Genomic DNA, 26890 nt, shown 5'->3' on the forward strand with positions numbered 1-26890 from the left:
CCTTTGGTAAAGGGAGTGTCTTCCTATGTAGTGCTTTTTGAAGAGTCTGTACAGAAGCTCATTGAGATTCTTAGTACTCAGTACTCAGTACTTAGTACTCAATGTCCCTCAATGTTACTGAGTTACTACTTCTCTTGGCAAGCCAGCTAGTTATCTTGAGCATAGTCCATGAGCTATCAACTGAGAATCTCAAGTGTGGTTGTAGCTGGAAGGACAAAGTACAAGAATAAAGAGACTATGAAAAAGATGCAAAGTAAAAAACAAAATGTACAAAAAACCCTTAAGGAAGTGGAGAAGAAAGAATTAATGGATTTTAAAACCAAATATTTTTGAAAAGAAAACAAATTAAAACTGGTAGAGTTATGAGACTTCAAAAAAATAATGAAGTAAAACCCATTCACAACATACATGATGGGACAGAATGCACCCTCAGCGATTTTTTAGGTGACACCAAACTAGGGGGGAGTAGTCAATAAATTGCAGAGTTGTACTGCTATTCAGAGAAACTTTGGGCTGCAGAAGTGGGCTGCCAGAACCTTGTGAGGTTAAAAAAAATGAAATGCAAAGTCCTGCACCTGGGATGGAATAACCCCAGGAAATGATATTACACCCACCTGTCATGATGTAGGTAGATACTTTTGAGATATCTCAAAGAATGATTCTGCACAAAGTTAATTTTTTTTCAAACATGCTTAAAAACATGGTAGTTTGAGTGTTGCTTACATTTAGGTTTTTGTTTGGTAGCTTAAGTCATACTGACTTTCAGTCTTTCCTTTATAAAATTTAAAGACAAAAATGAAGTGTTCTTGTGTTTAGACTGATTTGCTGTCTTCCTAAACATTTGGCATTTTCAGCTGCCATCAGTAGGAATTGAAAGACTAATGCATTATTGTGCAAGATTCAAATGTAACATCATTTCATTTTTGCAACATAACTCTCAGAAGTCATTATGCTAAAATATGTATATTTTTGATGATTTAATCTAAAAGGTTATTAATTGTCTTAGAGAAATGTGAGCTGATTTTAACATCTTGCTATATAGTTCACGACCTTTTATATCAACTCTGAATTATTTTCACTTCTTTGTGAAAATTTTCCATAAATAAAAGATAGTAAGAAATGAAACACTTCATAGTACTGTCATCATCAATGCCAATTATCTTAATGCTTTCTAAAATAGGGGTCTGAATGACATGGAATTGGATGCTTCATCCATGGAAAAGAGGTTTGCATTTAAGTTTCTGAAGAAAATTTTAAAATATGTTGACTCTGCTCAAGAGTTTATTGCACATTTGGGTAAGTTGTAGATTTTATTTCAAAAATCTTTAAAGTTGTTGATATTTAAATATTTGCAGTGATATGTTTAAATTTCTAATGATCACTACATTATTCTTATATTTAAGAAATTCAGATTCTGATTACTAGCAATTTTTTTTAGTTACAGTTGAATTCTTGGACCTTTGTGACTAGTTAAACTGATTTTAGTGTTCTATTTGTATTTCTTCAAAAGTAAGTTTGTAAGGCTGTGTCAAAGAGCTATTGTGCTATTTTTTATTGAACAATTTAGTATTCTTATTCATGTCCACTCTAATTATATCCTTGCAGAAGCCATTGTAACCAGTGGAAAAACTGAAAAATCTCCACATGACCAAGAAATTAAATTCTTTGCCAAAGTGAGTGATTTAATATTTCAAGTAATGTACATATGTGTTCTATTATACATAACATAGAAATCTGTAACCTTAGATTGTTTTGCAGGTAAGGGAAATATCTTTTTCCAATTTTTTTATAGTAAGTAATAGATGAAATATTGGTAAAAGATATTTCAAAAAGGAGAAGTTATTGCTGGAAAAGATTCCTTTACATGAGAAGGAACATGGAAATTAAAAGGCAGCTTATTTTTAAAATGAAATGAAATATTCCTTCCAAATATATAAATCACTTTTGAAAATTTTGCATCAGTATATTAATAAGGTGCATAGTATCATTTAATTAACAGAATAAATATTCCTATGCATAGCAGTGTTATACTCATTTGCACCTAATAAGACAAATACTGTCAATACTCAGGTTTGAAATAAGGATCGTTCAGGATTTCGTTTAGAATTTAATGAAAACCCTCTTCTTTTATATCTGTACTGAACAGTTATATAAATAGTGGGGAGGAAGGGTCCTCTTATTTCAGTGATCCTTATTGCTGAAATTGAGAAGAGTAAGCACTTTAGTATTAGATCCAAACTATAAACCTATTTAACTTTTTGGGTATTTGTTTAACTTTTAATTAAAATTGTAAGACATAAGATTTTCATTCTTATGACTGAGTCTCTGAAATAAGAAAATACAAGTATTACAGAACTCAAATTCTTTGGATGAGCTTTGACCAATCAGAGCATTGTTGCTACATTTACTGTTGTGCTCTGTGAAAAATACATTTTGTATCTGTATTTCTTAGGTTCTTTTACCATTAGTTGATCAGTACTTTACAAATCACTGCCTGTACTTCCTGTCTTCTCCAACAAAAACACTCAGTAGCAGTGGATATGCATCAAATAAGGAAAAGGAAATGGTAGCCAGGTAAGTAGAAAATTAAGATTATGTACAGGAGGGTTCTGTGTAGAGAAGAAACTAAAGAAAAGGGTAGTTCAAAAGCTCAGTTTCCTCGTATAGAAAGTAACTGGTTCATTCTTCAGTAGAATGGTAGTAAATGAGTAGTATTCTTCATCTTGGTATTCTTTAATATATAATTAAAGTGAAGTTTCCACATCATTTCAATCTCTTCCCCATGTAAGGAAGTTTTGTTTATTCTTTGAATATTACTGTAGAAGTTATGATAAATATTTTAAATATTCAAAAGAAGAATTCCTAAAGTTAAGTATTTTTAAAGGGTTTCTCGGTGAAAATAGGTACCACTGGGTGTCTGTTTAGTGTCTTATATTAAGAGTTTGATGGTATCATGTCTTTATGTAGACTAGCACCTTTATTGATGCCTCAAGCAAGAGCCTTGAGTACTGCCTGCTAAGCAACTCTAGTTCTGTTATCTACTGCTTGACTTCATTGTAAGCAGAAGGAAACCAGTCATCTTATGTTCGTATATACTGTGCAGTCACTTGTTCTTAAAGTGTCAATCTCTGGATAGACTTGAGACTAAAACCAGAAAAGCTTCCATAGTTTGTTTCATTGTTAAACAGAGAACATTAGCTCTAAGACAGAGAGTAAAATGTTCTCCTAATAACAACATGTAAACAACTCAGCCTTATCTATATAGCATTGATAGTGGTGGGTTTGTAATCAGGGAAGATTTTTAAAAAATCACTAAAATAAATATTTTTCAGATTAATATTTTTGTTCTAAATATAGAGAAACTGATAACTAGAATGATTTATTTAAGTCTTTCTCTCCCAGCAGAATACTGATTCTGACAGCAGTTCTCCGGCTTGTTAGTGTCCTGTCTCAAGTTCATCTAAGCAGTTTTTGTGGAACCTTACTTTTGCTTGTGCTGCAGATGATATTTAACAAAAATTGAAATGAGTATAAAGTCCTAAAGAATATACAGGAAGATAAAAATGCATTAAAGTTATGAAGCCAAACTGGAATGGTAGAAATTATATTGCTGATATTTAGGGTGGATAGTTCTCAGGAAATAAGACAGCTGTCTAGTGACTTTTATCCTCATTATTGCCTTACACTACTGTTTTTTTATTGTAAAGCCGATGGCAATTATAAAAATACTCATATCAGTCAAGCACGAGTTTGACTCTACTACTTACCCTAATGCTTCATAAACATTGACTTGTGCAAGGACTTTCCCTTATTTCTTCTCAAACTCATGGACAGTTTTCTTCCTGGAAATTTTGGCAATGCCATAAGATCAAACCCATAGGACTAGTGGCATTAGCTAATGCATAAATGTATGGAAATATCATACATTTAAGGGAATATGGAGGATAAATGACCATACTGGGGAAGAAGTTGTTGTTGAGAGACACTCAGTATAGTTGACCTTCATTCCACCTCTGTTGACTCCAGATAAACTTCCTGATTCTGATCTTCCTGTTCAGAATCTCTTGTATAATTATTTCTTCTGTGATCAGAATGCCCTTTAGTTATTATTTCTGATACAATATACAAATTCTACTGCTGTAAACTCTTTTCAAGAATTTTTATTTAGCAAAATCTAAACCATTTTTAAGGGATAAATAAGGAAAACACAGTTTTCTCGGCCTGACTTCTGTCAGCTGCATTTGCAAATGAGATATTATAGAACAGGACTGTTTAGCTGGCAGGTTACAATACCAATTTAATCACAAGAAAGTTTTACCCAGGCCTTGTCAGAGGTCCTAGATATGTGAAATCCCCAGAATTCTTGCAGAAAATTCTGTATTTCTTCCTGGTCCCCAGGTTGTTGTGATGCACTATTTTCTATCAATGAAAACAGAGGACAATTGTTACGTGTTCTGTGGTGTGCTTTGATTTTTATGTATGGCTTCTAGTAAAATTGCCCAGTGTACCAAAAACATTGAGTAGCCTTGTGCTAGAATGCCATTAAAAGAAAGGGGGCAAGGATCTTAGATATCTTACCATTGCCTGTTTCCATGAAGCTTGGAACAGTGTAAAGGATAACTAGTAGTTGAATGAGAAAGTCTGGGGCATATGTGTGATGGAGTTGGGAGATACTTAGAGTGTAGATCATTGGGAATTGGTTAGGAATGTATTCTGGAGCATTTTCATTAACTCAGTTTCTTCCATTATGTCCTATCTATTGTTCATTCTTTGTTATTCTAACTTGCCTGTTTTCCCAGGTTCCTCATTCCTATTCTCAAATTCTTGATCTAAATTCTATTCCTGATGGGAGCGTTCAGAAGCAGCTGACTGCTGTCCCTCATCCTCCTTCCTATTTTTTAATTCCCAATGGCTCTTTGTCAGCTATGATCCACTGAGAAGACACCTCATCTGCCTGTATCATTGTCGGAATGATAACCAAAAGAAACAACGTCAGGGAAAAGCCCAGCATGGGCCCATGAAACTTTTTACATGCTTGTGATGGAATATAGATAGTGCTGGAGCAGAGAGAATACAAAAGAATAAGCAGAGGGAATACAAAAGAATATTGCTAGTCACACTCGATGATTTTCAAGACTTATTCAGAAACTGAGAGTTTTATCTCTCACTTAGGCCTGAAGTCCAGTAGTAGCTTATGGTTTAATAAGAGAGCTTTCATTTTTATTCAGTGTGCAGGTCTCACTCCCAGGTGTCACACTATGGAGATCTCTTTGGAGATGGTGTTGAAGCCTGGAAGATACTGTTATGCAGTTTTCCTGATACTAAATTACATTTTCCTGGTTTTGCATGTCCTTTCTGTTAATTTAGTTTGCAATTTTTTTCTGTTAGTGAGACACTTCAGGCTAAATATTGCATTGTAAAAACGATAGCATCAAAAACATTAGTAAATGATTCTGTGAGCAGTAGAACAAACAGAGCTTAATCGCCGATGGATTTTTGTTTCATTGTTGAAGACAGTTTCTGATTGAAGATTATCCTAGGCTACTTAAATCGTCTCACAGTTGAATTTTCAGATATCAGAAAATGTGAAAATGTCATGATGTAGGTTTTTAGGAGTAATATGGGATTTTCTCTCTCTACAAAATGGCTTTTCTTCCTCCCACAAAACTTGCTGGAATTTAAACATTTTTTAGATTTCTACACTGTGTCAGTTTGGTGGGAATCAGCACTTTGACTCAAAGTAATTCTAGAAAATTTAATTAAAAAGACAGTTGCCTTTTAATTTGTAATGTATTGCCTTTATAAAAATAAAGATTTACTTTTTTTACAATTAACTAAAAAAATCATATTTAATTTGTTCATGAATGTGCCTGTAATCAAATATTTTTATTGCCAAATCCCCCCCCCCCCGAAAGTGAAGTACCAGTTATTTTCTGTGGAAAATATTGTATTATAATCTTTCAAACTGTATTTTACTCTCATACTTTCTTACTTAAACTGTGAATTTCTCAAATTTCTCTTACTTTCCTTCACTATGTTGACCTGAATTGGCTTTCCAGCTGAAGAGTGGATGTAAATTCCAGAGCATAAAATTACTTGTTTGTTGATAAGTAAGACCAGACCTAGCTCTGAGCTTGCTAGGTCCCATCCTCCAGTTTTTCTTCCAAATTACTTTTACTTTTCTCTAAATTGTCATTTTTCTTTCGTTCACCGTCTTCTAGGTGGATTCTAGTTCTTATAATAGCAGTTATCCATAACAGTGACTATTAATTTCCTAAAATACTGCTTTACTGACCTTTAGATATAGCATATATAAGTATAGAAGAAGGTTCTAGGTCCTCCAGTAGCAGTGGAACACAGGTCAGGCTCAGGAGGATGGAAATTTCATTTCATTTCAATTTCATGCTTCCTCTCTGAATGCTCATATAACTTCCCTAAAGTCAGTCAGCTCAGATTTGAAAAGCTAGGCAGATTCTTATTAGGCCTTTACAAAATAGATTTAGAGAGGCACATGAAAAAAGACACCTGTCCTCTATGCCTGTTGTTATAAATCCAGAAATGTCTTGTAAGTCTTCGTCCATTCTCAGCTGAGAAAAGTAACTACCAATATTTTTCTCCTATAAAAAGTTTAGTATTTCCTGACTGAAGATAACACTGCTAAAAAAGGCAAAATGCTTTTAACTTTTGTTAGTAAGAGACCATAACAGTTCCAATTATGTTGTATTGTTTTATGTTACATTATGTATTATATATTTGATATATTAATAGAATTATTATATAATATAAAATCCTATAATATAGTATCATAATTCCAATTATCACAGATAAGTATGTCTTTGTTTTTAGAAATTATCTTTATCTTAAGAAAGTTGGTGATGTTTCCTTTCACTTACTTATCCTGTTATTTTCAAAGTTAAAAGTTAGACATACAAGCTCCTGACATATTTACTTGAAGCTCTTCTGTAATTTTTTCAGGATTAATTTTACCCATCAGCAGTGCTAAACACCAATGGTAAAATGTTTGGAAAGGGTGTCTTATCTGTTCTGGCCGTAAAGAATGACTCAGACTTACAGTATGTAGGGGAAAGTGCTGTAATCAAAAGAATATTTCACATTTCAAGTCATTTCTGAATTGAAGAAGCTTAGGAAATGAGTGAATGTGGAAGCTGCAAAAGTTATGCTGCTTAATGCAGTTATTTGACTGACCATTATCCTTATTTTTTATTCAAAATACACCTTCTAGGAATTATATAGTGTTTTCTCTTTTGTATTCTTACTCTCCTTTACCTCATATTCTAAGCAAATCTTTAATCTTTGTCTTATCTTGTCTTGCTGTTTTCTTCCTTTTCTACTCAGCTTGTTCTGCAAGCTAGCTGCTCTTGTTAGACATAGGATTTCACTTTTCGGTAAGTTGTTAAAGATCTTGATACAGTTAAAAATATGAAGAATATATAATACTTCTATAATAACTGAAACTTGTCACAAACTATAATCAGAATTCAATAAAACAATGATAAAATGAAGATTACTATTTCCAGTGTAATTAGTGAGATCACCAAACATGCCTCTGAAAGCAGCAGATAATTGAATATGTGAAGTGTTGGAGCATGAATAAATAGCAGCTTCTAGAATTTTCAGACTTTATTAAAATACTTCAGACTATATTAAAATAAAATGCTTTTGCTGTTACTTTTAATTTTTCAGAAATCATCTTACATCATCTTACATGAATTCTTTCAATTTATGTCATCCAAATGTAGACTCTCCTCTGTTAATTTCTCAGTAGCTTAGGAGAGTGTAGAGGGGAAGAAAAGATGCTCTTTTTTCGTAGGTACTGTTAAGAAAGTTATGAAAGAAAGGTAGATACTACAAGATACCAAATTTAAAACCAAGTTCAGAATGTGGCGGGATCAAGTGATGAAAATGAGCATAAGTAGTAGACACCAGTCTTTTTCAATTGTGTAGAGATGGACTTACAAAATAGAAAGTTAGATCTAGAAGTAGACTTCCCTCTCCCTCCAGTGACTGGAGGTGGAAGACTTATATCTCGTTCAACGCCTGCATCTGCAATAGTGTCATTTTGTAATGATTAGGCTATCCTACATTTGCTATATTATTATGCTCTCATAATGTATCTTTTCATTTTTAAAACAGGGAGTGATTCTGCTACAATGGTGAGCTGCCTGCACATACTAGCTCAGTCTCTTGACACACGGTAGGTTAACAAAATTTCAGCATGTCACTGCCAGGTACAAACTATATTGGTTTCACGGTGCTCTTGAAGAGCAATTGGATTGTAATTAATGATATTAGCAGCATAGATGCTTTAGATATTGACCTCAATATCTAAAAAAAAAAAAAAAAAAAAAAAGAAAAAAAGAAGAAGAAGAAAAAGAAAGAAAGAAAGGAAGAAAAAAAAAAGGTATGGTTTCATTCACAGTTTTCTGTTCATGATCACCGAAACAAGGAAACATTGAGAGCTTCTGCCACTCTTTCTGTTGGTGTTTGAAGATTTTATTGCGAAATATAAGTGACACAAAATTTGGAACTGCAAGTACTGGTACCTGTAGATATTGGGAGAGTTTAGTGCATGGTTGAAAACTTGGTATTAGAAGTGCACAGAAGTTATTACTATATAGGCGTAGTTACATTTTACTGGCTTTTACTCATTACATTAAAATACTTAAGTACATTGAAACACAGAATTTAGAGCCAAGATAGTTTTCCTATTGGACCAATTTTCTGACCTGGTTATATCACACAGCAGCCTGACAATGTACTTATTTTGAATAACAGCACAGAAAAAAAATCAAAACTTCAATGAGGAATTGGAGAAATATGCAAAAAGATTAAGAAATTGAACTATAATGCTGACATTGGGGTTACCTTTTCTAGATGTGCTTTGAAGGTACTCTAGGGTGCTTTGAAGACAACTATATTTTGACTTGGATACCTAGTCCATAAAAATGCGGAGGTTAAGACTTACACATTAGTACAGTATCACATTTGGAGGCAGATCACAAAAAAACAGGAGTACAAGACAGAAGTTTTTTGTTGTTACTATTTCGTGAAATAGTCTGAATTAATTGTTGCCTATACTGCTGTGTAGATATAGCTCTGCTTTTCTGTTCATAGTGTAAAGTTCACTGATAAACGTGTATCTTCAAAGACTGATTGAGTGTAACCAATATGTATATATCTGTACATATCATGAAGATTAATGCAAAATTAATTTTACTCTTTATTATTTTTCAGAACTGTTATGAAATCAGGATCTGAGCTAGTTAAAGCTGGATTGCGTGCCTTTTTTGAAAATGCAGCTGAGGATCTGGAAAAAACATTAGAAAATCTTAAACTTGGAAAATTTACCCATTCTCGAACACAGATCAAGGGTGTTTCACAGAATATTAATTACACTACAGTAGCATTGTTACCTATCTTGACATCAATTTTTGAACATATTTCACAGTATCAGTTTGGAGTTGATTTACTATGTAAGTCTTGTTTTTTTTTGGGGGGGGGGGAGTTTATTATGTTAAAATAATACAAACACTTTTAATAATGAATGTATGAATATAAAAGATGAAATTTGGCTTTCAACTCATAAATATTTCCAGAATTAAAGATGAAATTGGCAGCATTTTGTTTTTAATATTTTGATATTAATGGAATTGAGTATATATGTAATACTCAGTAAATTTCAAGCTGATTATATGCAATGTTTCTTCCAAATGTTGTGAGGGAGAAGTTAGAAATTCCCCTTAAATGTTCCCCTGCCTACTATGTTGATAATGAGACTAAAGATTCCTAAAGAAAGTAAGATTTTAGCTTCTTTTTTTTTTTTTTACATATTTTTATCTCGTTAGATTAAAATGAGACAACTCCCATTAGTACTTCCTTGTGTTTTCCTCAAGTTGGAAAGCCATTTTAGTTTCTTCTAATTAAAACTTTCCTTGCTTTTTAACATCTTTTAATTTAAAATTTGCACATACTAATGACAAAAGAAGTAAGTAGTTCCAGTTACTGAAATGTCTCCTTGAGATTTAGAAATGTGCTGAAATGAAATCTCATGTATAATTGAGGAATCACAGTTCAAAAGTAGAAGATAATTAAAAGATTGATAGCTATGGAAAGACTTTCTATAATGTTACAAGCCTTTTAATCAGGTTCCTTGAGGTTACACAAGCAGACTGCTGTGATTTAACTTAAAATTATATTCTGCAAATGTGATTCTTTGAAATATTTTATTAATAATTATCTACTGGCATGTTGGAATGTCTGATGACCTGTTAGGTTATGGGATGAATATAGATGACACACTGGCTACTGGAGAAATTGAAAGTAAATATTGCAGGTGTGCAGTATTGGCAGTGTAAAAGTGTTTTGCAAAGTATATGCTAAATATTTTAGACCCCATCTGTCACATTGCATAATGTATAATTTGTTTTAGATTTAGGAAGTGACCTTTAGATGAATAGGTACTAATAATCTTCTACTTTTTTCCTCTAGTGGGCGATGTACAAGTTTCATGTTACAGAATTCTTTGCAGCCTCTATTCCCTTGGGACTGGGAAGAACATCTATGTTGAAAGGTATTGAATAAAAACTTACCATACAAAATTTTCTCTACTTTAGGAATGTGTTGCTTATCTGATAAAGCAGTTTGAATGAAAGGTGAATTTGAAACAGCACGAACATGTTTAAAACACACCTTAAGTGGAATGTAGTTGCCTAAATCTTAGAAGTCAGTTCCATACAAAAAAGCCAAAATCAAACAAAAGGAAACAACTCACCCTGCTTTAGTGACCAAGTGTCTGCAGGGAGCTTAGTTTTTCCCATTACAAAAGCTAAATTTTTGCATAGATCACCATTAATATTCCCAGAATGTGGCTACTACATGTTATCATACTCACTATTGTGGTAAGTAGGCTGACTAATTGTCTGTCTCACACCTACAGAATAGTTGACCTGAACATAAAATCCAAAGGGACCTGAGTATATGTAGGGATTTTGACAGCCTTTATACAAGAACCCACAGTTACTTGCATTTTCATCCCATTCTTCATATGTATACCTGTGTGCATAAGCTCATCCTTACATATGTGCACAGTCATCTCTCAAAGGTTTTTTTTTACTCTTCTAGACTTGTCAATCTTAAATACACTTTGGCACAAATCTGATAGGAGAAATAGAAAGTGCCTTAGCAGTCAGGATGTTCTCACAGGAAATAAAAGTAATTGTGTTTGAAGTTGCCTCTGGATAAGATGATCTTACAGCCCCGGCCTCTACCTTCATTGGCAAGTCGTTAAGCTCTGGGTAATTATATTAAACATGGGTGTTAGTAGCATCACCTCTTTCTACTTTCTTTTCCTGTGATTGGGTCAGAAATGGAAATAAATTAGTTTCTTAAGGCTGTGTGAGATGTTTCTAAGTGTGGATTTCACTTAGTTTGTGCATCACTATTTTCACTCAGACTTTTAAATAGAGACTGCAGGTAGGTATCAGTGTCTAGATGGGAAGTTGGATTTCAGAAAAATGTGGAAGTGCATGGTTGTGCTGCTTTGATCAGTTACCGTTCTTCAGAGTTAGGATAAAATGTAGGATTTTCCTAGTGAACTTGGCAGAGACATTGAGAAGTTTTACTCTCCATTGTACCATGAATCATTGTCCACTTTTCATAGGTAAAAATCACTTTTCATGGCTGAAAGAGCTTGGGTGATTCTACAAACTTCCCTGCTACTGAGGCTAAAGACTGACACTAACTTGGTTTACTGCTGCTGCCCTGTTGTGACAAACTTTCATTTTCAAAGATTTTATCCTTTTTACTAAAAGCGTTTAGCTTGTTTAAGATGTTTGAGATATTTCTGATTTTTGACGTTAAATCTTTCTTCTCTAAATGTCTTATGATTGATAAACATTGGGGACAGGATTTAGAAAATGTAGTAGTCTGAGTCTTAATTCCTCCCATTCACTGTATGGGAAACTGCGAGAGTCTTAAATTTGGGGCTGAAAATTCTGTTCTCCTAGTACTCAAAGGTTGGGTGCCCATTTAGGGCATCTTGGTTTTATCCTGAAACTAAGAGTTCAGAGAAACACATTTTCAGTGCATTTTTAGCACAAATGATCAAATATCTGTATCAGTAATAAGAAATACAAACTTAACTCTTGCATAAGTTATGAAATGGCAGCAGATTTATGATTTATGAAGCTTAATATAAATAAAAAAGTGAATTGCTATATTCAGTCGTACTGGTTATCCAGATAGTTCATTCAAAGACTTCAATTTTACCTGTTTGAGACTACTCATTAGGAATGCTTTGCAGACATTTCAAAAATGTCTGTTGTAACAATGATATAATAGGGAATGCTTCTTCCTAATTACCATCAATTAGTGGTCTTTTATCTTGGTTTGGTTTTCAACATCTTGATTGATTTGGTTGTTTCAAGCTTTTTTCATTTCCTCCAATACTGGCACATCAGCCTCTGACAGTTTATCCTCATGCTTTCAAGCTAACATTTCCTGTTGTCTTCCTAACATACTTTGTCTAAAAGATTAGTTTAGATTTTCTTTAAGTGTCTTTTACTCCATGGTACTCCCTCAGTTCCTTGGGATATTCATTAGTTCATAGTATACTGCTTCATTTGCTTTTTATATCAGTGGCTATTTACTCCGAAATTCTCATTGTATCTATTTTAATTTCTGTCTTGGAAAATTATAGGCTGCTTTCCATTGATTTCTCTCATTCAGGGCTTCCACATGACAGAAAATATCTGTTTACCCAGAGTTATTTTCTTATTCTTCTTGTTTAACCATTTTGATACTCATATGATTAAATAGCCTCTGTGGGTTTGATGTTCATCTTTTCAAATTAACTTATTTTTTTATGTGTACAAAGTTTTTTCTTTTTTTGCCTTCAATGACAGGCGAAGATGTAATAAGGTTTCCTTTTCACGGAGTTTTATGAAATCTCCTAAGTTTATAGTATAATGGTTTTCATTAAAATTTAAATTAGAAGAGAACATTTCTGTGCTGAAAAATATGATTGCACTTGTAGCATTATCAAAACCTTGTTTTTAATGAAATATTCTGTGTTTGCTATCTGTGATGTTAATGCATCATGTCTTTTATTGCAAAATGACATAGATACATAGAAATGCATAGTTTCTTTTTAATTTTGTAGTCTTTGACTTCTGCCTTTTTCTTTTCTTAGGGGGAAAAAATAGTAAAGCAGCAGCAAACAGCAAACTTTTTTTTTTTTTTTAATAAATGCACTGTAGAGTGACCTTATGATTATGACTGTTCTTTCCAAGTTTTTGTTCTTTTTTTTCTATATATATTATTTTATGAAAAAAAGAAGAAGAAAAACTTGGTATTATAATCCATTTATAAAAAAATCATTAGTACCCAAAACATAGAATTCACTTGATAAGAAAGGTTTGCATGAAATAATCTTTTCTCTTTTTTTAGAAAAACATTTCTTTTTTGAAATTTCACTTGATCTCACATACACTCATGAACTACAGTTGTGGAAATAATTCTCTAGAGAGAATAAACGAATGCCAACCCTTGAAACAGAGTAATTTTATATAATTTTATATAAATCGTATATCTTCAAATGGACATAAATACTTTTCACAATGTTTCTCAATATGGTACAGCCATTGCTTTGCCAAGTTCCTTGCATAATCAGAAAAATATCCACTCTCCTGCCTACAGAAAAACAGTTGGAGAGCTATATATTTGCATATCTATTTACATTCTTACGTGCTTGTTAAATGAAAATTTATTTAGGCAATTAAAGATGAGATGGAGGGAATGGCTTGAAAGAATCTTAACAGGACTGTTGTCCAGTCATTTTGAAATTTTCCAAGCATGTGCGTTCTACAGCCTGGCAGTTTGCAGTGCTCTTCAGTACTTTAAAAGATTTCATATATATTGCTTATTTTAAAATGGAATACACATCTTTCCTAAAGAATTTTTTAGGTCTTACCCATATGTAGAGCCAAATTATTTCAGTATTTAGGGATCAGGAATATGAAAAATGAATTACTGGTACTGATAACTTTCCAAATCCTGTCTTTTCCAATGCTTCTTTCAATTTTAATTGATTATTTTGTCTTCGTTAATCCAGAATGCTACAACCAGCAGATACCCTGTCTTCCGGACAATGTTTGAGGAACAGTTTACTATAAAACACATGGAGGCAGGAGAGGTTGTTTGTTTTTACAGGGTTCCTATTCCACTCTGGTTTCCAATAGTTTTGTTTATGCAAGAAATAATTTTTCAGAATAGTCAAATAGTTCCTGGTGTGTTAAAAATGGTAAGCTAAATCAGGATTAACTGTCGATGCTGCTTTATAGTGCATGCTAGATATTGAAAGCCTAGTGAACGACTTTTCCTTTCAGATAACATTTATTATCTGTCATATACAGGCAGCGCCCAGCACTTGGAGAATGCTTAGCATCTCTAGCAGCAGCCATTCCAGTAGCATTCCTTGAACCTTCTCTCAACCACTACAATCCTCTGTCTGTCTTCAACACGAAAAGTGCAAGAGAAAGAGCCAGTAAGTACTGTTCCTCAGGGAACAGCAACAAAAAAAAGGTGTTTACTCCTCTTCAAATAATAGAAAGAAATTGTAATGAAGAAAAAATGAATATATGACTCAGTAAATAACTACTCCCACTACTAGTCTTTTGTTACTTGTCATTTTAGCCTTGCTCTCTTATTTTCAGACTGTATTAATATTATACCCTTTTTCCCAGCATGTGTGGGTATTTTTCTAAACATGTTGTTTGAATTCTTTACTGAAGTTGTATACACTAACATTTGAAGCTTAGTCTAAGATCACGTCCACATTACAAAATTATTTAGAAAATTATATAATTATCTAATTAATTGCTGAATAGGCACCCTTTGGTTTTTAATAAAAGCCTTTGATAATTGGAATTCTTTCCTGGCTCTTTATTTACATTGGAAGGAGGAGTAGAGCAGGAAGCAGCTTTTCTCTGATGCAGGTGATTTCAGCTTCTTCAGCTCTTAAAGTAGCCCAAAAATCTCAAACTGAGCTCTTCTTTTTCGAGAGAAAATCTTATGAAGAAGGGATGGAAGTGCACAAGTGCAAGAAATGTTCTGTGCCCCACCTTACATTTGAATGTAATCTGAGAATTCAGAAGAGTGAAGCTAGAAAAATTATGAAAGAGACTGTTTTTGAATGTTCTAATTACACAGAAGTTTCAGTAAGTCCTGTGACTAGGAAAAACAGCTTATCTACCTGGTTTCCAAATAAATTTATTCACATCTTATACTCCAGAACAGTCTGGAAGAAGTTAGCCTGAATCTGAGCTGGGTGCACTTGAGTTTTATATTGCCCATAATTTTGAGCTATTTGCAGCCTGTTGGAAAACGCTGTTTGTTTCCTGTTCCCTGTGGTGGATTTAAACTTTTGCCAATGAACGTGAAAATTTTGAATGATAACAACAGCAATGGCCAGAGTTTGATTATTATTGTTATAAGCTCTCAATCGTGCATTTTTACATAGCTACTTTGGTCATGAGATAGCTGCAAGTGACCATATGGAAAGAATTTTGCCCTTTAAGCTTTGTGATTGCTATTGTCTTAGTTAATGCTGTAAGCATGTTATCAGCAAGGCATAATTTATGAGATGAGAGACTTGTGCACATCCCAGTCTTACTATAGTCATGTCTGCCCAAGATGGTAGCAGAAAGAAATCTGAGTGACAGTGTTGTTTGTATTTAGAGTTTGAAAATAGATGAATGTAGATGTTCTATTCATTTTGTTAATTAATCTTTTCCTTTTCTACCTTAACATGCAGTTTTAGGTATGCCTGATACAGTAGAAGAGATGTGTCCAGAGATCCCTCAGCTGGATGGACTAATAAAGGAAATTAACGATTTAGCAGAGTCTGGTGCCAGGTATACTGAAATGCCTCATGTAATTGAAGTTATCTTACCCATGCTATGCAACTATTTGTCCTACTGGTGGGAAAGAGGGTCTGAAAGTATGCCTGAAAGTTCTGGGCCCTGCTGTACTATGATAACATCTGAGCATCTGAGCATCCTTCTGGGAAACATTTTGAAAATCATCAACAACAATCTGGGAATAGATGAAGCGTCTTGGATGAAGAGAATTGCAGGTAAATAGTTTTAAAGAATAATTGTGTCTAGGAATGTATAATTACTTTGATACAATTTATCATATTTCCCATTGATATAATAATAATAAATTTCAGTAAAAGCAACAGGAAGAACTCAGGTAAGGAACAATACAAGAAAGCAATTTTAATTTTAAAAATTTTGTTAATTGTTTTTATAATAAAATGCAGCACCACTGCAAACAGATATAAAGCACCATTTTTTAGGTCTTTGTGTCACTCTTACTGTTTTGTTGAGATTCTAACCAAGTTAGAGATAAGTGACTTGCCAAGACTATGATAGTTTGACATATGTAAGATTGGAATATATATAGTCTGAATTCTCAGTTGCTAGATTTAATCTCTCAGTGCACACAGTTATAAAAGCTATATTAATATTTTATTAATGATTTTATGGTACTGCAGAACTATGTGGAGCACTATGTACTCTAAGTGTGTTAGAACTTTAGAGTTCATATTAACATGATTTCAAACATGAATTGTGCATTAATTGTAGGGTCATATATATTTTTATGTATAGTTTATGCTCAACCCATCATCAGCAAAGCCAGGCCAGATCTGCTGAAAACTCACTTTATTCCAACGCTGGAGAAATTGAAGAAGAAAGCTATAAAGATCGTGATGGAAGAGGAGCAACTGAGAGCAGACAGTAAAAGTGATACTCAAGAAGCTGAGCTACTCATTCTGGATGAGTTTGCTGTTCTTTGTCGAGACCTCTATGCCTTCTATCCAATGTTAATACGTTATGTGGACAACAACAGGTGAGTAAAAACTAATAATTAACTCCAGATTTAATAGTTAACTTAGTTAGAGTCCATGTTTAGAAAAAAATAATGAATTTAATGCTGCGTTGAGAATAGTATCCTGAGTTTTATATCCTTAACTGATAGGTTGATGTACCGTGAATTGGCACCTATTTTTCTCACATTGTTTTGTTTGTTGTACGTTTTGACTTGATTATATCTGCAGTATTGCAATGGAGAATGCATATCTTGCCTCATTTGAATCACTATATTTTTGTAGGTGATACCACAAAGATGATTATCTTTTGTACATTTTTTTAAGAAGGGAAATAAAAATGCCTGGACAACATTGTATTGCATTTAGAATGACCATGAAGTTTTCTCATCAACAATTTACTGAAGGAGTATTCTGTGCCTACTCCTTTCCTTTCCTTTGTCCCAGAACATGCCTCCTATATATTTTTCAGAAGAGTTTAATCCAGTCCTTAAGAACATTGTTCTTTTGTACACAATCGGTGACCGCTTCTTACAGTTTTTAGATGCTAATATATATTTGGCTAGCTAGAAGCATTTTCCTTGTGTGCACGATCATTTGTGCTGTAAACTGACACTGAGAATCAGTTGCTCTTTCTAAATTAACTCAGGATGTTGCCATGTCGGACCATGTTTGCAAGGGAGCACTGGCAGTTTTAAAAACATAGAATTAACTAGGATATAGAGAAATCTAGCTAGAAACTCCCTACAGCTCTACCCACTTATTCATGTCTCTCTTTTCTTTGTCCTCTTTCCATTATAGTTGTCTCTGTTGGATCACCAGAGAGCTGGCACTGTGGGGAAGGGGGATGGTCAAAAACTAGTAGGCAAAAATTAGGATTTTTGTTGCAGATTGGTTGAGGTGCCATGAAAAATGGTCTTTGTAACCATGCTCATGGAAAATTGAAGTGATACTAATTAAGTTCAAAAAATATAATCAAATCAAATAGAGTAATAATACCTATATTCAGTAGTCTTACTTTAAATTTCTCTCTCTCTCTTTTTTTTTTTTTTTTTTTTTTTTTTTTTTTTTTAATCAGAGCAAATTGGCTGAAGAAACCAGATGCTGATTCTGATGAACTCTTTCGAATGGTAGCTGAAGTTTTCATCCTGTGGTGCAAATCACATGTAAGATGAGATGTGTATTTTTTTCCTCCATTTTATTCTATTTGTAAATATAAGTGTGGTACATACAAATTAATTAAGCTCTGATAATCTTTCTTTTTGTTTTTTTAGAATTTCAAAAGAGAAGAACAAAATTTTGTGATTCAGAATGAAATCAACAATTTGGCATTTCTAACAGGAGACACCAAAAGCAAGATGTCTAAAGTAAGTTAATAAAAGTTTTCAGATCAGTTAAACCTTCAGCATGCGTTTAATAGTTTGTATGAGAACTCTGAAAGTCTACCCAGACTGTTGCTGATTTGCTGATAAAAGAAGTCTTAAAAAGTGATGCTTCTTGATGATAACTATGAAAACTACTCTGAGAAAAAAAAGTTATTTACATTAGATTTAGTTACTAAATATCTGTCAAATAATTAAGGAAACAAGATAAAATACAGATCTTACCTTGGAAAGGTTACACATACAAAAGAGTATGTGCTGTGCATGTACAGCAGGTAGTCTCTCAAAAAAATCCAGGTAGATTATTTTATGAAAAATAAATGAAGCATTGTCTCATCTTGTGGACGCTAGTCAATATTTTTCTGTTGACTTCGACAGAGGCATGCTATCTCTGCTTATACCTCTTTAGGCATACATACAGTGTACAATATGTTCACTATTTATCTTGTTGCTTATTAATAACTACATTCCTTCCTTTTTTTACTCATTTTTGTTATCACAAGATTCCGACATGGTGGTTGCAGAATACATTTTTACCTGTGTAATGGAGAGAGTGGATGTTGTCATAGTAAAAATGTCTCACTGACATTAGGTGAGGAAGATTGCCTTACTCATAACAAAATCTACAAGTCAGTTGAATTTCAGATTAGTTCTGATGACCATAGCAAGAACCATTTGTTTTATCAATATTTATGATGTGAGAAATCCTACTCTGAAAGCATTTCAGAGGAATGGTGGGTTCTGTTGTTTTGTGTTTCCCTGTATTTTGATTCTGTCTGTAACTTAGCTACTGTGAGTCCAACTTTAGACCACACAGAGTCAGAAGTATGCCATTTCACTTTGCAACTCTCTGAAAAAAATGTTTGCTTCTTTTCTGTTACAATTTTTGAATTTAAAGTTTTGATATTTGCTTGAGGAAAAGCCATGTTTTGGAAAGTTTACAATTAAAAATACAACATTATCTGCCTCTTGCTAGTTCATGACTGACGCTGAATGAGGATTCAAACTGTATGGATAATTCCATATATGGAGAAAATATTTTTTTTTTTACCCATTTTGCTTGTTTTCAAAAGGCAAATGCTTGAAATTGTGTAATGGACCTGAAGTGTTTGTATAATGTTCAGTATTGGGATGAGTAGTGAGCACTGTCCAGGTGAAGTGAGGATAAAACATGAACTAACATACTTTATCACATAGCTTTGCAGTTTATCCTGTGGCAATCACTACACATATGTATAATACATATACTTGGACATTTGTACATTGAAATTGGTTTGAGGAGCAAAGAATTTGGTCAGCATTTTTTTACTTGCTTGTTTGGGATTTTTTTTTTAAGATCATGATAGATTGTAGTCAGGTGATATATATATATTTTTTTTTTAATCTAAATTTGATCTTACTGAAGTACTGATAAACTGATGTAAACTATTAGTGGTGTGTTTTAGCCAGTTTGCATGGCAGGAATGACAAAAGAGCTCTTCACTAAATAAAGAATACATATCCTCAGTATTGCTCTGATTTGAATAAAATCACAGAATTCAACATCAGGAAACCATATAATACAAATTTGAAAGGATTTGCTTTTGCGATTACATTTACAATTACCTCCTATGTATATTTAGGCAATATAAATTTATAAATAACATGGATGTAGATGCCTATATAAATATGCTTTTCTATGTTTATGAATGCAATACAGGGAAATTATAAGTCTTTTTATGTGCATATACTGTTTTTGTAAGTAAAGCAATATATAAAATCGTGGTGCTTTTGGATATTGTGCATGGTTATTGCTAGCATAGGAGCATAAATAATGGAATATACTAGTCATGAATGAATATTTTATTAGTATGATACCATATCTGCAGGAGTGATTGCAGAACAACTAATTGGTTTAGATAGGCATTTGTTTCATGCTGACCTAAATAGCATGATAAGGATACATGAGACATATTTTAAAAGTGTTGTGTTGATTTTCTATATGTGGTTTCTAAATCATAAATTGATAATGTTTCTTAATGCATAATGTAAGTGGTATTAAACCCAGTTCTAAAGCATAGATCTGAATAAATTTTTTAAGATTGCATAATTTAGAAATAACAAGAAGTTCTTTAAGTAATTGAATTTCAGGATTTATTGTAAAGTTTCTTACTTATTTATAGTTTCCTTATTTATAGGGAATAATTAGTAGAGTAAATTACAGTAGAAAACATTATTTTTATAGTGCCTTGTTTAATATTAAGATTCAGCTAAGGAAGTAGTATGACAACAGAGTACTTAACACTTTCTTCTTCATTATCAGTTCATCTTTCATCACATTATGTTTAATGGTAGTAATTACATCCAGTATTTATCACGCGCAAGAACATATAAATAAATATGTATATAAACATCAGCTTTTAATAGTCAGTCCAAGACAGAACAGCTTGGGGTCTCTTTTAGAAAAGTAAAATCCCATGTGGGTCTCAGGCTGCTTTAAACAACTGTCTGCCTCACAGCTGAGACTTTTCCTCTTCCTACTCCCCCGGACACAAAATACAGTGATAGTACTAACGTGTAAGGCCTGATACATGATACCAAGCATGGAAGGTTCTATGCCTTATATACAAAAACTATGCAGAAAATGAAGGATTCGGATTATGGGGGTTTTGTAGCTAATAGCAGTGGTAACAAATAATTCACTATTACAGTCAGAAAATCAATACGATACCCATTTTATTTTGATTATACAATTTTAATTTTGTTAATCGTTATTCAAATAAATGTATTAAAACCTGAGCCAAGTTTTTTAATTTTTCTTTTCTGAAAAAATGGCAGCAGATTGCTCGGAGGGGAATGGTAAGTTAGAGAACTTTCAGTCTGAGAGAGACTGGTAACTTAGAATGCAATGAGATAACAGATTTATGATGGAAGTGTTGAAATGGAGAAATTAAGCTCTTTCAACTTCACTAATCTGTTATTGTTTGAACTCTTCAAGGGTTGGTTGATAAAATAGTATTTTTAACATGTAATGATTCCCTAGTGTGTTTTACAGCTAATTTGTATGAAAGATTAAAGTGTATACATTCATATATATATATATATTATAAATGTGTAATACATATATGGGCAATTTTTCAAGCAATACTGAGTAAACTTTGCAATTTGAATTAATGTGTTCCTGGAAGACGAACCTCAGTTGCTAAATACTTGCATATCCTGCTGAAATTATATTTGATTGGCCCTTGTTACTAAATTTTTGTATATATTTCAAAAAAAAAAAAAAAACACTAGGATAGGCCTATTATAGAAGTCTGAGGCAATCATTTAATCCAAATTTTTATTCCAAACACCATGGTCCTGACTTCATGAAGGAGTGGATGAACAATCTGGTTTGTGCCCATTTATAATATGTAATACATATTATTTGAAAACTTATGTTTATTCAAGGTTATGATAGTATTTTCTTCAAGAATTTTAACTCTCTTCCTGAAGACTACTTCAATTGAATAAAAAATATTTCCTTTAATTATATTATGGTAAAACGTAAATGGTTTACTTTTATGGTCATGCTTAATAAATAAAGTGGAATTAACCTCACTTGTTTACTTACCTTTAATGTATGCCAGGTATACCAATGTATGCCATTTCTGCACTGCATCTTCATATTTCACCCAATTGAAAATTTCAGTTGAAATTTGCTATTTGTGTAGGTATTCAAGAGTCTAGAGACATTTAATGCATAACTTGATGATTAATCTTTCATTCTTCATTGGCTTATAACTGTTTTTCTTTACTATGTGATATAAATATAGCAGAATATAAAGAGTGATATTAATTATAGCTTGACTTCAACACTTTGAGGCCAAAAAGGAGACATATTAGATTGTTCTGAGTGTGACAAGAAAACAAGGTTATAATGAGAGTAATCACGAGAAGAAAAATAAAACCATTCTGAGCTATTCCTCCTGACTTTTTTTTCTTTTCTTTCTTTTTTTTTTTTTTTTTTAACAGACAGTTTTCTATAATATTTTTCCCCATGCCCAGTCAAGGATTCCTTTAATCACTAGTGGATTTTTTTTTATTATTATTTTACCATAACTACATAGTTCTGATGTTATCTTCTTAATTTTACATGGCACCATGGTAACATAGGTTTAGACTACAAATGCAAATTTATTTAGGTGTATTTATGTATTTTTGATATTACATAATAAAGAGGAAAAACAACCTTAGTATTTGTGAGCATTACAGCTGTGTTCTCAAAATGAATACTGCTGAGAGGCATGAGCCTAACTGTGGGTTTCTCTCAGGATGTCTACAAAACACTAATGTTATCCTGAAAAGTGGGAAAAATATATCTGTAAATGACACTGCATCTTTCCAGTGGTGCCTTGATTTTCATTTCTATTTCTAAACATAATTTTTGTCATACATATTTTGGGTGGAAAAAGGTGGAAAGGATTATAGTGATGATAATTTGAATATTTTTTATTATCAGATTATCCAGATTCCAGACTTCCTCCTTCTATTAAAAGTACTGGGAACAGATGCAAATTTTAGTATACTGATATTCACTCACTACTAAAATAACAAGTGATACTGTGTGTTTTGTCATGATGAATAGCAACAGATAATTGAAAAGATCAGTTGTTAAATATGGATTAAGTTGAATAAAACTAATGATTTCACTAAGGCATCATTTGATTATGCATTCACAGACTACTGTTTTAGCAACAGACTTGCAATATTTTTAATGTCCTGGTAGAGCTGAATAAGTTTGTTACTAACTTGTAAAATTATCTTTGTTCCATCTCTTTTACTTATATTTTTTTTCCTTTATTTTTCCTTTCACACAGGCCATGCAAGTAAAGGTACAGGTCCAAGTGCATGACGTGTCGTTGTTTCAGTTTTAGAGATGATCAGGCTCCAAGCATTCCCTCCATTGATCATAGCAGTGGCGTCACAAAGTGAAGGCCCAGGCTCCACCTGCCCGAAATTTTCTCGTAGTTACAGTGGCAATATTTAATCAGAGCAGCTGAAATTCCCTTTAATCCACTCACATGCTGCTTTGATGAAAAAATATAGTAAAGTTACTTTTAATATTTTTTTTAGATGTGCTTTCCCCCCTCTGCTGTCTTTCTGCCTTCTGTTTTTTTTTTTTTTTTTTTTTTAATTAATATATTGAAGCAGATGTTGTAAGAGAACTGCCTAAGTAGAGTCATCAGAAATAAATATTTGGATGATGTTGTTCTAGAAAAATATTATGGGAGAAATGTGCTATAATCTTGTCCCTGTCTGTAAATGAATAAAATATAACATTAGATGTAATAAGTTCAAATTAGACCTAGGATTCAAATCCTACCTTGTTTCTAAAATTAAAAAAAAAAAAAAAAAAAACTTTCCTAAGCCAGCAAGATGTGAGGATGATTTTGAATCATCCTTATTTCTTTTATGTAATATATGCAAAGATTTCTTTTTCTCCAGTGAACCATAGTTCATCTTTGCATCATTCATACTATCTTTTTTTAATATGAATTTAATACATATCATTACTTTTTGACCTATGGTGTGTTTTTCATTGGTGAAGCAGAACAAACAGCAAAACAGAGCATAAAATCTTTTCATCTTTCCCTTCTTACCATGGCCTGAGAACCTCATACTATGATGTGAACTATTTTTAAGCAATCAGACTAGAGGCATAAGTTAAAAAATTAACAGATGTGTTAAGCTATTAGATCTGATTTCAGGCTTTGCTACTATCAAACTTCCCCAGGTAGGGAGGAGGGTTTAATGAATACTGTCATGATAATCTCACAGAACTGAGTGCTCAAGAAGGATTAGAAATACTAATAATATTAATTCCAGGGTCTTGATTAACTCTAGCTAATGTTTTAATATAAATTCCTCCTCCTTTTTGATTATATATTGAATTTTTTTCTGAATCTGCAGGAGAATCTGTAATTCTCCGTCTGTATGTTTGTTGAAGAAATTTCCATTTTTGTGTTTAAATCCCCATGCAAGTACGATTACTATATGCTGTTAGATAATCAAAGTATATCATTCTGATTGTTGTAGGGGTTCTTCTAGTACAATAAATTATTTACACAAAATATATCTGATTTAACACTCTACATATTAAATAAAGGTATTGTGTTTACTCATGGGTGCACATCAGAACTGAAAGAGACATAATTTTATTGTCATTTCAGTATAGATTTCTCTCTGTGACTCTACTTACACATTTATCAGCAGGAATTGCAATTTAATGGACAGCAGAATTTGATGGCAAAGGCAGAATGGATTTTTTTTATGCTTTAAAAATGTTTTTGTTTTAAGTTTGTGTGTTTTTTATACCTAGTTATTAATCTGAAATGAAGATTATAAAAATTGGATGTGTAAAATGACCTTCCCAAGCATACAGATGCAGAAAAGTCTCTCTCTCTTTTTTTTTCTTTCTTTCTTTTTTTTCTTTTAATTTTGGTACTCCTTATGCCTTTTTCAAGATGCATAGTGACGCCACTGAGTCACAGTGATACATTGTGGCATTTGTTTGTCTGCTATCAATGTAGAGTACAAATAATGTCATTATTATAGCCATTACATCATTGCTGTTGTAGAAAACTTTTTCTAAGGCACTTCCAAAAGCAAAGCTTTGAGGCGAAGTACTCTCTTGCAATTGTTAGTTCCTTAAGAAAGGAAGCCACATCCAGCGTGTGTTCCCTCTGACCTGCTAAATGCTGTTAACACCAGCTATATACACAGTGATTCACCATCTAGAAGACAGCATTTGCCAAAATCTACCGCTGAGTAGAATACATATGGCCACCTTTTTTCTTCCTTCAGTGATTATGATGAGAAAGGTGTGGTAATAATTGGTAAATAATGGATTGCAGTGCATTCTCTGCATTAAACTATACAAACAGGAGTCAGTAGAATTTAGTCAACAGAGGGAAAAGGATGTGGAAGAAGGTTAAATGCAAACATTTGCTGTTTTGCAGTGTTTTATAATCCTGCAGGCCTAGTCCTGAAATCTTGTCTTAGGCAAAACTCTCCTTGAGTTTAATAGGAGTTTAATCTAGGTACAGAATTCAGAACTGGGCTATTTTTATGTTGTTGTTTAGCATATGTTCATTAAGTATATGGGTCTGTTTTAAGGATTTCAGTTTGCTGTCTCATAAATGAAAAGTTATGTGTGAAGTATTGTTGTCAGTTGTTTGTTGTAAGTAGATAGGGCAAATGGTATTCTGTTGTGCTGTTTGCTTCTCTGTCTCTTCTATTTTTCTCCTCCTGTTACTTACGGTCTCCAAAGCTGCAGAAGGCTTTATTTTTCATCCCAGAGTTATAGTTATATCAGCCAAGGCCAAAGGACAGTGGTTTTCCAGAGACACTAATTCATTGGCATTTTATTGCATTGAATTCAAGCCTTTTAGATAATGATTATTTTCAATTGAAACAAATTAGATTATATTCATTCATCCCCACATAACTGTGTTCAGACCTTAGGTAACTGCATCTCCCAGGTTTCTACCAAAAATGTACACAACCTGAGTCTGTCTCTGTAAAACTGCAAACTAATAGTGTCCCCTAAGACTGACAAAATTTTTACTTCTGTAGTATTTCTGAGAGGTAAATAAGATCTTGAAAATATAGGTAGATTCATAAGTATGAATGCACAAAACTTAACTGCCATTAAAATATTACTATTACTGCAGCTTCTGCACTGGTGCATACCAAAAATATTCCTTTACATTTCCTACTCAAAACTGTACTTCCTGCCTCTAATTTAACATTTTTAATTAATTATATTACATCAGGAGTCTAGTTTCTTTGGACCATTAGAAGAAGCGTGTGTTGGAAAAGTGCGTGATCAGAGAATAGTTACAATTTACCTTTCTATTTTTTAATTATAGTCTGGAGGACAAGACCAAGAGAGAAAGAAATCAAAACGTAGAGGGGATTTGTACTCAATACAAACTTCCTTGATTGTAGCTGCACTTAAAAAGATGCTTCCTATCGGTTTGAACATGTGTACACCTGGAGATCAAGAGCTCATCTCTTTGGCTAAGACTAGATACAGCCATGTGAGTGTGTACTTTGCAGTCTAATGACAGATACAAACTGTGTTTTTACAAGACAGCCAAACAAATATATCAATTCTAATGCATTATAATTTAAATTATAAATGCATAAAGAATAAAGTACTGAAAGATCATTAGTTAGCATTTATTCCCTTAAAAGTTTGATTCTTGTTTTGTGCCTGCAATTAAAGAAGGCCTTTTGTTTTCAAAGTATGTAAGTTATCAGATGGACGGGGAAGACAGAAGACGTTAACTTTTAGTATTAAAAGAATAACTGTTCTTTTGCGTGTTCTTGTGCATATTCTTATAAAATGAACCTTAATCAAAACTGAAAAATGCTTTTACCTTTCTACAGAGGGACACTGATGATGAAGTCAAAGAACATTTACGTAACAACTTACATTTGCAGGAAAAGGTAATATTAAAAAAATCTGACTTAAATATGCTGGGGTGACCTTTCTAAACATGGAAATTACGCTTATTTATAATGTTTGTGGTATGTGATAAAAGAAAATGAAAAACTAACCAAAAAAATAACA

The 26890-nt window shown here is 32.8% G+C and overlaps 1 protein-coding gene across 1 annotated transcript in view; it reads left to right on the plus strand.

Moving 5' to 3' along the window:
• The window catches only part of RYR3 (ryanodine receptor 3), a 231192-nt gene that overhangs the window by 161559 nt on the left and 42743 nt on the right, over positions 1-26890 (plus strand). Inside the window, exons 58-72 of the mRNA XM_062578097.1 lie at positions 1181-1296; positions 1606-1673; positions 2453-2574; positions 7357-7406; positions 8155-8215; positions 9256-9494; positions 10510-10591; positions 14433-14563; positions 15833-16153; positions 16692-16932; positions 17988-18075; positions 18184-18276; positions 23130-23144; positions 26184-26354; positions 26707-26766. Coding sequence (XP_062434081.1) covers positions 1181-1296; positions 1606-1673; positions 2453-2574; positions 7357-7406; positions 8155-8215; positions 9256-9494; positions 10510-10591; positions 14433-14563; positions 15833-16153; positions 16692-16932; positions 17988-18075; positions 18184-18276; positions 23130-23144; positions 26184-26354; positions 26707-26766 — 1858 coding nt within the window. The remainder of the gene's footprint in view (positions 1-1180; positions 1297-1605; positions 1674-2452; positions 2575-7356; positions 7407-8154; positions 8216-9255; positions 9495-10509; positions 10592-14432; positions 14564-15832; positions 16154-16691; positions 16933-17987; positions 18076-18183; positions 18277-23129; positions 23145-26183; positions 26355-26706; positions 26767-26890) is intronic.

Source organism: Rhea pennata, chromosome 5 (genome assembly GCF_028389875.1).
Source record: "Rhea pennata isolate bPtePen1 chromosome 5, bPtePen1.pri, whole genome shotgun sequence".
Lineage (NCBI taxonomy): Eukaryota > Metazoa > Chordata > Aves > Rheiformes > Rheidae > Rhea > Rhea pennata.